The 13,524-nt window shown below is 42.7% G+C and overlaps 1 protein-coding gene across 2 annotated transcripts in view; it reads right to left on the bottom strand.

The window, feature by feature from the left end:
• The window catches only part of gabbr2 (gamma-aminobutyric acid type B receptor subunit 2), a 56,993-nt gene that overhangs the window by 33,241 nt on the left and 10,228 nt on the right, over window positions 1-13,524 (bottom strand). For both annotated transcript variants that reach the window (XM_089023459.1, XM_089023460.1), the window contains exon 2: window positions 3,075-3,212. In XM_089023459.1, the coding sequence (XP_088879585.1) occupies window positions 3,075-3,212 (138 nt within the window). The remainder of the gene's footprint in view (window positions 1-3,074; window positions 3,213-13,524) is intronic.

Genomic DNA, 13,524 nt, shown 5'->3' with positions numbered 1-13,524 from the left:
CGACTGTCTAAGTGCGGTTTGTTTAGTGTCTTCACGCTGCCGAAAATGTCAAGATTATTACCAGCAAACTATTATGCACAGCAAATGTGTGCTTTATTACATCCTGTAGTGTGTGTGTGTGTGTGTGTGTGTGTGTGTGTGTGTGTGTGTGTGTGTGTGTAAGGTTGAAAGAGGAAGAAGAAAGCACCAGCGGTTACTTCCAATTATGTCCTTATTCATATTTAATGCTGTTGGTTGGCGCTAAAAGGTCAGTGTGTATTTGTACGCGAATGGGTCCTTCTGTGTGGAGGGGGGGGGGGGGTCTCCAAGAGTGAAGTCAGTCCGCGCCGTGTCTTTAAAAATGCGGCGCCACATGACCCCCCGCTACCACCCTTTCCTGTTAACCTATCAAGTGGTAAATATCACATATAATACCATCCGCCTTTACCTGCATGTGGCCTAGAATGAGGGCGCAGACCACTAAGTTAGTTTTAGGCCTCAATGTCCCCAGTTAGTATAAAAAAAAAGATGCTCAAGAGAAATATTTCCTGTTGTGGTTCTTTCAAATTGACAAGGTCTATCTAGTGGTCAACAGAGGAACTGCACACAAAATATACAGGACACGGAATAAAATTGAGTACAGTGATACCTTGGCTTAAGAACTTAATTGGTTCCCAGACAGAGTGTGTAAGGCAAAAAGTGTGTATCCCAAAAAATTATTCTCCATAGGAAACCATTAAAATGAGAATAATCCGTTCCCAGGTCCACATAAACCATAATTTTGTACTTTCTAATTTTCTAAGCCTTAGAACTACACAAAATATACCTTATTTTATATATAATAAATGTGCTATGGTATTACAATTAAAGAAATAAACTGTACTGTATAATAACAGATGTAAGCAATAAAACATTGTCTTTTCCATGAACTGATAACTTTGTAACCTGGCTAATGAGCTCTTCCTGTGAAGGAGTTTCAAGTCGTAAATTACTTCTGTGATAAGGAGTTTCCCAAGTCCTAAATTCTGTCCAAGGCCAGATCTCCTAGATGAAGATGACAGTTTAACAAGCTGTGTGTCTTGACCTCAGATTGACCCCAGGTTGTCTGTGCTTCAATTGTGTATTCGAGTCACAATTGTCCACTAAGCATATAACAGCATGAAGCTTTTAAATATGATAACTTCTTATTCCCCATCACATACGCACCGACATTAACACACGTAAAAGATATTTCACGTTCAAAAAAGGGAAATCAAATGTTACAAAGTACATTCATGACTTATTTTTTGGGGGAGGAATTAAAAGGTTGTCAAATTGACCAAACTATACTAAAATTCTAATGTAAAATTGACAAAGCATACTGTATGTGCATTGCCTAGCATCTATGTTACAAGCTACTCGCTACCCTCAAGACATTTTTGGAGCGTCCCACTGACCCAACCCTGTCTTCCTCCCTCTCCCGGTCTGGCATTTGAAGAGGAAATCCGCAAACATGGCGGAGCGTTCGGACCACGTGGAGCGCCGGACTCCATTACGAGCCATTAAGCAGTGCGACGGCCTGTTTGGAAAAAAAACTGAAGCTGGCACGATCGATTAAGAGCAGTTTAACTGTCTGACGCGGCCACACGCTAACTCCCCCTCACACTCACACACACACACGGAAGAGGGAGACAGGAAGCAGAAAGGCACCACGACTATAAAGTGCTTTCTGGGCCTTGCAAATCACTGTTTCTCATCTGTGGATTTCTTTCAACAAACCAAAATCGCCTTTTTGGAGACCTCATCCTGCATGAAAATACAGTGATCCCTCGCTACTTCGCGGTTCACTGATCAGTGCAAAAAAAACAGTTTTTTGTAATGGCATGCAAACAAAGTAAAAGAAACAACACTGCAAACAAAACAGAATAACATCAAACAGACTGGCTTTGAACAGGAGCATTCTGCTTCTAGAAATCAGGCCATATCTGTTGATCAGAATCAGAATCATCTTTATGGCCAAGTATGTGTTCTTTAATTCTAAAACCATAGCACATTTATTATACATAAAATGATGGATATTGTGTGTAGTTTTAAGGCTTATTTAGTTGAAAATTATGTTTTATGGGGACCTGGGAACGGATTATTCTCATTTTAATGGTTTCCTATGGGAAATTATTTTTTGGGATACACACTTTGCGCCTTACACACTGTATGGGAACCAATTAAGTTCATAAGCCAAGGTATCACTGCACAGATGATAGTCTGATATATCCTCATGCACAATACCGGATGCAGTAAAAATCACAGTGAGGAAACAAATGAAATGTAAGAAATAAAATAAAAATGTATTTCTTTTGTTTTGTTTTTCCATGATATAATTTCTCCGGCAAGATGATGCGCTGACCGCGATTACGGGCAGAAGAAGATAGGCGGTGTAAATGTGACATTGACGTTAAGCCGCCCTCCTGAATTATGCTATCTGCTCGTGGCAGCGGCTTGGCGCCTTATCTTATCGTCAGCCAATAACCTTTTGCGGTGCTCGTCGCAAATGTTTTACACCGTAGTAAAGTAGCCAGCTTGAGTGCGACGAGGGATGCCTTGACAAAGATACTTTCTGAATTCTTGTAAAAATATTACTGGCAGAGTGGTGGTGGAGATAAAGCTATGCACCGATGGTTAGCTCAGAATACTAAAATTGTACGTGAAATAATGGTCTCTTAGCTTTTTCGTTAGCTGTAAGTGCTATGTGGATGCCAACACTAAGTTACTCATGTTAGCCTAAAAGGACAACCGACACCATTTTTTTTTGTTTCCTAACGTTTTATAGTATTTAAAATACCCAAAACACGCAGGCTGATATTTTTTGTCAAATGCAAAACACCAATAAAAATGACTTAAAGTGTCCCAAAACTACTTCAAAATGACTCCGGAAATTGCGAGTTTCAGAAGGTCCCGCCCCCTTGTTCATGACGTCACAGATTTTAGCAAGGTGTCGAACATAAAATGACCTGGGAGGCTGGATCTGGCCTTGAGTTTGACACATGCTAAAGCCAATGTTTGAAAAGCAGTCAAAACAGGCTGTGATTGGATGGTAGAATTAGCACATTAGCTTGTACCTGCACCAGGTTCCATCCCTCCAAGGACTCTGCAATGATGGAGGTGACGGAGGGGCAGACGCCGCCAAAGATCATCAGCTGTTTGGGTCCGTAACAGATGGCATCAAAGAAGGCTCGTAGGCCTTTGGCGTTGTCACACTGAAAAAAAAAAAAGACACACAGGGACATTAAGTGACCCGTTTTATATACTTTGTGCCAAAGAAAAAGAAAGATTTTCAACAGCCTGCTTCGGCAACATAGGATTAGTAATGCTGATGAGGTGATACCAGAGCAAAAACGACAAACAGAACATGGGACATTCAAACTTCCCACTAAAAATACAAAGCAAATGTGTTTGGACAAAGGGGGTGAAAAATATGAGGTTTACATACAAAATAACACTATCCCAGTTCAAGTCCAAAAACTACACAGCTGCAGGTACAGACTACAAAAAGAATGCGGGCCGAATATTGCCCTAGGGCCTTGAGTTTGACACCTGAGTTGCAATGGGATTATAACGGTAGAGGGTTGCATCGATGGACACAGCCTTTTGCAGGAAATCCTGCCGCAGCATCCACTCATGTGATGCTGCGTCACCATGGAAACTGCAAAAATGAGGGAAGGTAGCAGGAAGAAGGAAAAAGCAGAAGAAAAGGAGAAAGAGTCTACTAATCGAGACACGAGCTAACTAGTTTTGCTGTGATTGGCGCGCTGGCTAATGATATCAGCACTCCTCACTCTTCTATTATTGACACTCCATTCTCACAGATGGAATGCGTGTATGTGGCGCGGGGGGTGGCGGGTGCCTCGCCAGTGCACCTCATCCGTGGAGTCATTTGACCTTGTTAGCCATGAGTTGGCAAGCTGAATGAGATTTCCCGACGAACAACAGCACGGCGAGACCCCTGTAACATTGGGGGAGAGGGACGGATGGACGGACGGAAAAGAAATAGGAAATCCAATCAAATGCCCGTGATGGACTTTATTAAGGAGGGACAAGTGCTGTGGCATGTAGGGCCTCTTGTTGCCCGTGCTTCACTCAGAAGTGGCCAGAAACAGCATTGAATCATTTCAACCAACAATTTAATCTCACTTCATATGAACGTCACTCAAAGTAACCCCATCGTGATAGCATTCTACATTTGTAAGCATCTGTTATGCCGGATGTCGTACAAAAAAAACATGTCTTATCCCAAACGCATGGTACTCACCAAGTCTCCCGAAACAGATGCTAAACACAATAAGTGGTTTTGCGGTATGACGAGGAAGTCACGAGAGCACTTAACTCCTGAGTGGAGCGTTGAGGAATACAAAGAATACTATGACCACTTTACCCCACCTACTCCATCCCTAAGTCTACAAATCAAATTCCTGTCATTTGGAGACCATTTCGAGACAACGAATGGGGTTAACGCTTGACCAAAGAAGGGTGTATGGGAACACATGATGTGAAGAGGCTCAGGCTGCAGGTTTGAAAGCGCATGGGGTAGGAAGACATGGATGAGAGTACATGGAAAGTGATCTGGGCGAATCTGGGAGTGGCAGTACCGAGGATATAAAGTGATGGGCCGAAGCACAAGTGTGGGTACGATACCAAGACTCAATGAATCGTTGCGTGATGAGAATCACAGGAGAAGCAGTTAGAGCATGCGGGGTGGAGAAAAAATAGGCAGTGTGGCATTGGTAAGGGCACAAAGAAAACTGTAAGCAAAGCCACAACGAGTAAGCGTGAGTAGTAGCATGGAGGTGATGAGGCATGGGGTGAGGTCCAGGAGATGAGAAGGCACCAGGAGGGAAGAGGTGAGGGTAATTGGATAGGAGCATAGAGGTAGCGTGGGTCACCCGTGGTGAAGAGCTTGAGGGTGAAAGGGTGAAGATTCATGGAGAAAGGGTTCGGGGGCAGCTTTAGGTGAATAGATGGGAGCCTGATGAGAGGGGTGGAGTGGGCGGGGGGGCACATAAGGGGCTTGGGGGTATCATTAGTGAGGGGCTATGGGCTAATATTGGGGGTACCCGCGCACGATTTGACATTCTAGCATTTTGCTAGATTCGTGGCCAAACTATCACTTTGTTCCCAAAAAGCGTCCAATCGATCGTCTTCGTTGCGCTAACCCTAACATCCTCCCTGACTTTCCAGAACACGTGGACTCGAGCTCACTTCTTGCGCCACCACTCACAAATTGCTCCGTGTTAACGGGGATGTTGTTGCCGTGGAAACATTTCAAGCAGCCTTGTATCAAAAGGTCATACAACATCAATTAAACGCTGTAATACAATTACAACTGAGTAAAAACGATTTACCCAAGTGTTAATATGTTTAATTGCATTGCTACTCTAGCTAACTTTTTTTTGTTCTGTGGTTTTCAGTTTGGGTTCCCCTTTTTTCACGGTGCCTCATCACGCTGAAGTCTCGCGAGTCTATCGACATCACGTGTGAATTGATTTTGAATTTAACACCATCTGACTTTTGAAGTATCAATTTCTTCCACCGTGTGATCCTTTCCGTGCACCTGAACCTCTCGATGGCAATACACCATGATGAAATGCACCAACGGAGGCAGCTGTACCTGTGCTCCATTTAATAGCCAAACGAGTGTACTACAGTCAACAAGCTGTGGCCCAGCGCCACATATGGAAGTGCACACACGTTGATATTCGTATAAGGACCCTACGTATAACTAGATACATTGTGGCAGGTGGTTTATACGTTAAGTTAGGATCCGAAATAGGCTCCAGGTTATATCTGTAGACTTGTGACAAATTGAAATGATGCTCCGAAAGTACTGTTCATTGACTCCAGCCTGTATTTGGATAACCAAAATCTGATATTAATGAACACGCGGAGGATAAAAGGCCACTATCCTCCAACAATTGGTGACCCCGACGTGATATTGCACTGAGGTTTCGGTCAACAGACAGAACATCGGGCGACCGACAGATTGACAAGGTAAGAGGACAACAATCCTCCAACAATTGGTGACCCCGACGTTGCCAAAGGAAAGGATCTCCTTTCACAAGAAAACAGGTTGTTTTAAAGTGCTCCATAATTACAGTTAAGCGCTGTCCGTTTCATTGGCGGTGTTCTGTAGCGATTCCCGACAGTGACCACTCTCCCCGAAACAGGCACAGCCGAGTCGACTTGACAGTATGCAAATGTGAGACCACTTTGTCAAATTTGGAGAGCTCACACTTGAGAGTAAAGTCAACTGTAGACCCTTGGCGCTCACCAGGGTCATTAATCAGTGTCGTCTTCATTCAAGCGTAAAAGAAGAACGAACCAGTCAAGCCTTCGTTTCTTTTTTTCGGCACACCCGCATGACCGACAGCTAATTTACTTGCTGCTGAAGATGAAGAAAAGAAATGATATCCGTGGAGTTTTACAGTTACTCCTCACCCTCAACACCCTATAGTTGTATGCTTTGGTGCTCTCTGTGTGTAGAAGTAGCAGTTAATGTAAAATACGTAGTAAGATTCCTTTCGCCATTGGATGGCTGGACCTGTGTTAGCATTAAGCTAGGGGATTTGGAAAAGTTTGAAATCATCTAGTTTGGTTGAACGTTTTCAGGCTTAAAAATACAGTCGAGTTAATTCCTTTTTGTCAAAGGCTTGTATGTGTTACCGGTCTATAGGTGTGAAACAATAAATAGAGGTTCTCAGTCGAAAGGAAAATTGAGAAGGCCACCGCTTCTGATGGTTAATATTTAGACGGCGGGCTCCGAAGTACCCGAGGAGAGTAGACATTGATCCGACAGCCGGATGAAGTGGATCAAGTCAAACGGTGATGGAGTGGAATTTTTCTATCCGCTCCCTTGGCGCTAACGTCAAGGCTACCCTGAGAAAATAAGATGCGGGCGACCAAAATGCCCTTTCCGATCCACAGGGGATGACAACCATTGTACACGTTAGAATCTCTTTGTCCCACCATTTCATTCTGTCGTAACAGTAGCCGCCTACTCCACTTGCAAAAAGGAGCATTGAAAAACAAAATGGCAGCGAACCAAATACTTTGGCGCAATGTGGATCCATTCGCATCTGAATGACACCTAAAATCCACGTAACAATGATGTCATATTAGGAAAAACAATACAATTTGTGTCGGAATTGTATCAGTGACACGTGACATCTGATTACATTACAGAACCTAATTTCACTTTGAATTTAATTTTATTTGGAAAGACACACTAGCCGGTTGCACTCGGCACCCGAATCACGTTTTGCGCGGGGATGCGTGTCAGCCTGACATTGCCAGTAGTGGTCTCTCCTCCGGGCTGGTGATCAAACGGCAGCCATTTAGAGGGAAAGATATTTCCGCTGACCTTTTTTCGGCCCTGCCTGAAAGTACCAAAGCACCGCAGATAAGTCGACAAACGAGACGCTGCGCTCGTATAAAAAAAGGCAGCCCTCGTCTTTTTCTGTGTGTGTTGTATATCAGAGTGTGTGTGGGCGCACGTGTGTCCCTGAAGCCAGCTGTGGGATTCTTCTGTCCACACACATCAATCTTGTTAGCGCGCAACTTGCCTCGCAGGAATTCCCAGTCTCGCGGTTAATGTTCCGACCGGGAATTTCATTCTGTCAACCTCCTGCTCGTGCTCTCCCTTTTAGCATCTCGACCTCAATCCTGTCAGTTTACTGCTACATAAGGGTGAATACAGTTTGAACAGCACAGGATAGGACATAGAGATGGTGTGGGATCTTAAGGTTCTGATCTATTATTGATGCCAGCAGGTGGTGGTGGTGAACAATGCAATCGAACTGAGTGAAAATGTTCATTGTGGTGGGGAAATGTCCCAATTTTGGTACCCTGTGAGTTGTACACAGGGTACCAAAATTGGAATTTTGGAAGGGTAGCACTTTCATGGAGCGGCAATTTGGTAGCGTCATTCTGAAAAGCCATGGAGAGGCTTTTGGTTTGGTTCTAGGGTACTGTACCTACCCTACTGTAACGCTACAGGTTGTACATGGCGTCCACATGGCATAGAACAGCCGATGGGTCACATTTTCAACCATGACTCACTAGACTATTTTGTGCTTGCTTATCATAGTCAAAACAAATCATTTGCACCGTCTGTGGTTTCAACGTGACCAAGGATAATGATGTTTAAATGTGAGGGGTTAACACCCCGGCGCTGTATAACCATGGTGAGCCATGGTGAATAAAAAGAGTGATATGGTCGCAAAGGAATGAAAATTCATTTGTGTACAAAGCCACGCCACAAGGGAAATCATGTTTTTTGTTTTTTTTGCAAAACCGTGAGATGGTGAAGGCAGTGCATGTGTTGTAAAAAAAGGCTTTTGATTACACAGCTATTTTCCCCAAAACAGATTTGAAGGCTTTAAAACAACGCAAAATATGTCAGACAATGTACCATTTCTTTCACACACACAGATTTTCCATTTTGTGTGTGACACGACCAGTCGTCAGAATTCCATAGCTCTCTAAGTAGGTCACGCAGATACCCTTCTACACCCCCCACGCCACATCAAAAATGCATAAATCCCTGCAACACTGGAGCCGCTGAAGAGATACTGTAACGGCTTTACCAAAGCAGCTTCGCGCCGTCTACTGCCATCAAACGTACTCCATTCTGCCGTGATCACAACGGCCACACATGAGTTAACGTTGCCAACTGAGGTTCCAAATACCGGGACACGGTTTCAAACCAGGCTGGTGGGTTGGGATTAAGGTAGAGGCGTGAAGTCAGATTTCAAATGATGGGTTTGGCAGGACTGTTGGATACTTAAAGATGGGCTTTCCAAAACACACAACGGCCAGGATTTTAAATTTCATCTTGAAGCCAAATTTAGAGGACAACCAACACCATTTTTTTGTTTCCCAACTGACATCGGAAAAACGTTTTATAGCATCTAAAAGACCCAAAACACGCAGGCTGATATTTTTAGTCAAATGCAAAACACCAATAAAAATGACTTAATGTCCCAAAACTACTTCAAAATGACCTCGGAAATGGTGTTTCAGAAGGTCCCACCCCCTTGTGCGTGACGTCACGCCAGGACGTCTTTGCCTTACTCTAGAATCAAAACAATGGCTTCAGATTGGGAGAAGATGCTTTCTTGTTACTCATCCAGTTATGAATATGATTCAAATAGTTATGAAGAGGAAAGCATAAATGTTTGCAATCGATTAAAGAAGTCCGCCCATATCAATTTGAGCCATCAGGCCTCCAATGTAGCAGAAAATGCACAAGAGGGTGCCCAAGCTCCGTTGGAAATGGGCTGATTTGTCTGCTGGGAATTTGTGTCAACTAGTATCAAATAGCAGTCTTGGTGCAACACACAACGATTCACCATCGCATTATTTATGTGTTTTCCTTCTAATTTCGCCATCAACACGGATCATCACGAAGTTTTCAGACCAAACAAAGTACCCAAAATGCATTGTGTGTGGAAGTTGCCCATGTCTTCTTCTGTCGCCAAGAAAATTAGCTTTTCAATCCAGCTGCAGCATCACCATGGCAACAGTCGAGCACCACCGGTGCAACACACTCGTGGCCTGTAGTAGTTCATAAGAAATGCCACCATGTGACGTGCTGGACGGGTGAAAAGCGCTTTTGGTGGCATCTCGGTGTGAAACCTCTATTTACACAGTCGGCGGTATGATTGCAGAAAGTCAAAATGGCCACAGTTCGGTTCAGTGGGAACACAGGTGGAGGATTTGGGGCTTTTAAGACCAAAGCCGGCAACCATTTCTCAACAAAGAACTCCCAGATAGCCTCAGGATGGGTTCAGGTGTGTCTTTGCCTTTTCTTTTCCCACTTTTTCAAGGCACCCGAGAGGTAACATGAGAGCTCAGGGCTTCGAGCTGGGCGTGCAGCTGTGCTAAGCTTTTCCCTGACACATTTTGGCTTACTTTTACTTTGTTTAGATCACGGGTGAAAAATTCAAGCCGAAACATTATTTTCTACTTTCTATTTTTTTAAGCCTTAGAACTACACAAAATAGACATTATTTTACGTATAATAAATGTGCTATTATAATTAAATAAATAAACTGTACGGTATAATAAAGTCGTTTTATTTACCATTGTGATGGTCGTTGATGGCTTGATGGAATGAAGTGGCCGGTTTCCTCAGCATTAAACACTTGATGAGGAACGTAACCTTCTTTCACCATCTTGAGGTACGTAACCTTGTAGGTGCTTTCTCTGTGATAATTTTATCTAGTTCCTCATCAATTGTGTTCTGTTTCGCTGGGTTGATACCTTTTTGCAATGCAAGATTACAGATGGCTTGTGCGGGTTGTTTGTGGAGCCTGATTGATGGGATATTTATTATAAGTTTGCAGTCTACACTCGGTCTTTGAACTATCAACGTTGAAACTCTCACACTGTCGTCTGCCTGTCTTCAATGTTTAAACCACCCCGTCACTGCTGCGTTCTTGACCAATCACGTGGCTTTAACCGAAGACTGGGGCTGGGGAATAGAGAACAAAAACAATCAGCTGCCATTTTGTTGTTAGAAGAACGGGCTCGTTCGCGAACGACACAGCACTCATTGAGGCAGCTCCGTGTGTATCCCGAAAAAGGTTCGTATGGCAAGGTAAAATTTTCATAAATTTAACGTTCGTAAACCGAAACGTCCGTAAGCCATGGGGTTCGTAAACCGAGGTATCACTGTAGAGCCAAGTCAGCGTGAGCGAGGGCGGTTTATTAGAAGCACGCCGCTCTCTTGCCAAGGCCCGAGGGTCAAACTACAGCTTGCATTCGACACGCCACACAGAGGAAAAACCCTCTACTGTACAGTTTCCGTTATTCATGCTTGCGTGCATGCATCATCCTTAAACACACACACACACGCAGACATTCATAGAGAGGCTTGCGGATGAAAGAGGGCAAGTCAAACGGCAAGCCATTGTGCATGCACGACCTTATTTGTTAGCACATGCGAGAGAGAAGCTTCGGCCAATTAGACGGCAGCTCGCGCTATAGGCAATGAAGGGCAGCTGGGTACGCACGCAAATGCGTGCACATTACGCACTGTCAGCAAAGAGGAAGGGCATTATTAGAGGTAGCTTTGCTGCTGTTGGTTGTTTTTTTTGTTGAAATGATGAAAAACAAGAACAACTGTTTACTCCAGTGGCATACGCAAATGCCGCTAGCCAAGCAGAAGGCTGCTTGGAATTGTGGGATAGAAATACAAATGCAGCAGTGTGACACAAAAAGAGTGAGCAATTATTGCTTCCGCTATAGCGAATTTGGTTCTTGCCTTCAGAGCGCAAAAAATCCCAGACAACTACCTATTTTATTGATTGCATTCTATTTGTGATTGTATTTTATTTATTATACTACCTATGCTTGTCTGTGACTGTAAAGTGTCCTTGAGAGCTTTGAAATACGCTTAGAATGTAATGTACTATTATTATTTCTGTTATGATGATGATGATGATATTATTATTGTTATTATTATTATTATTATTATTATTATTATTACTTAAAACAGGGAAAGATGACTTATTTTGGGAGGGAAGAATAAAATGGAATTTTAGTGATAGAATTATTTTACAGGAAAAAAAGTGAATTTTATAGTCTTGTGAAAATTGTAAACTAAAATATTTTTTAATTATTATCTCATGTTAATTACATCATTTATTTTTTTTTCAGAATTTCTTTTAAATATTTGTAAAAACATTTTTCCCCATAATCTCATTTTTTTAAAATCATTATCTCATGTGAATGACATCATTTAATCATTCTTTTTCCCGGATTTCATTCAAATATTTTTAAAAACGTTTTTTCCCCATAATCTCAATTATTTTTTTTAATCATTATCTCATGTTAATGACATCATTTAATCCTTTTTTTCCGGATTTCATTCAAATATTTTTAAACTTTTTTTTATCATAATCTCATGTTAATGACATTATATAATAATTTCCCCCCGAGATTTCTTTTTTGTAAATTTAATGTAATTATTTAAACAAATATATTCATGCAAAAAAATGATTACTGTTGGGAAGAAAAATGCCTTTACGGAAAATGTGATCATATTTTGGTCTTTTTGGGGGGTGATTTTAATGATAATTTTTTTTTAATAAGTATTTGTCCATAGTTCACTTGTGTTTTTGTTTAAAGTTGCAAAAAAATAGGAGAAACACGAAATTCACAGCACAGGCTGTGATTGTGATGCTCACCATTTTCGATGAAATCACAAGTGGGCGGGGCTTGATTTTTGATTTGCTGCATCTGAGCCCAATGCTGCTCGGTCACCAATGGTGGCGTGCGCTCATGTGGCACCACCCCATCCGGCCATCTGCTTCTTGTCAACACGCCAGTGCTTCATCTGGCCTGCCGCCAAATGGGCAGATTAGACGCAGCGGGTTTCATGTTCTCGTCACACAAAATCACAAGAAGATTAAAGCCACTGAAATCTCCCTTTTCACTCCATCCGTCCGTCCGTCAATATGCAACAAGCAAGACGTGACGTCACATCAGGAATCGCCATCAACTCGGAAACAAGACTTCCTGAATATTCAGCGCGAGTCTTAAAGCGTAAAATATAGCTATGTGCTGTGGAATCTTTGTAAAATACGCTCAGTAGAAGTCATTTCACAAATTATAGACACAACTTGTCCGGAGGCATCTGTTGTCTTGAATTTGACACCTGTGGTTGAAATGCTCACATTTATGGTCCCATCAGATTATGGACTGTACGTGTTTGCATGTCATTCTAATCTGCCCAGGGCCTGCACGAACACTTGTGACGGCAAGTCCCCCGCCGGAGGCCGATGTACCAATCAATGCACGACTTACAAGGAATGACAAGATGAAGGCCATAAAAATGACATATAAGACAACGGCGTGTTTGTCATTTTTTTTGTTTTTACTCCTCAGTTGTAGTCGCCTGCAAAGCCTTCGCCATCTGTCACAGCTTATTCAGCGTGGGCGACCTTTCCCGTTCAGACAGGGCTGACATTTACATTTACCCTCTATCAAAAGAGGGAAGAATGGTCGTCACCCCACTGACGCCGCTCGCATGGCGTCGACATGCTCGGAGACCTCCTGGAGGTAACGCCGCCGCATCTTTAGGACAATGACGAGTGGGTGCGACATTTTTCCCACATTTTACAAGTGAGGCTTTTCTGTTAGCCAATTGACGGACAGCTTGTGGAAACGTCGGTGAGAGATGAAGGAAAGAAAAACAGATGTCATGAAGGGATTTTAGATTCATGTTTGTTACTAGGCAGAATATCGTGTAATATTTGGGCTATTTCGACAATATCACCAATTTTTACGTCATAGAGATCTGTCTATGCTTACAATCACACCAATTGACAATTTAGAGTGTTCCATTAATCTCCCATGCATATTTTTTGAATCCAGGAATAAAAATCGTAGTACGCAAAGTAAACCCAAATAGGTCCAAGCGAGAACATGCAAAGGCCACACAGGGATGCCAGAATCGAACGCTGCACAATCATAAACAAGCAAAAAATAAAAAGCTTGAGAACGTTTCTA

The sequence above is a fragment of the Hippocampus bargibanti genome, linkage group LG20 (assembly GCF_051943395.1).
Source record: "Hippocampus bargibanti isolate YZ-2025 linkage group LG20, ASM5194339v1, whole genome shotgun sequence".
NCBI lineage: Eukaryota > Metazoa > Chordata > Actinopteri > Syngnathiformes > Syngnathidae > Hippocampus > Hippocampus bargibanti.
The sequence above is the reverse complement of the archived record's forward strand: the minus strand, read 5'-3'. Positions and strand labels throughout refer to the sequence as shown.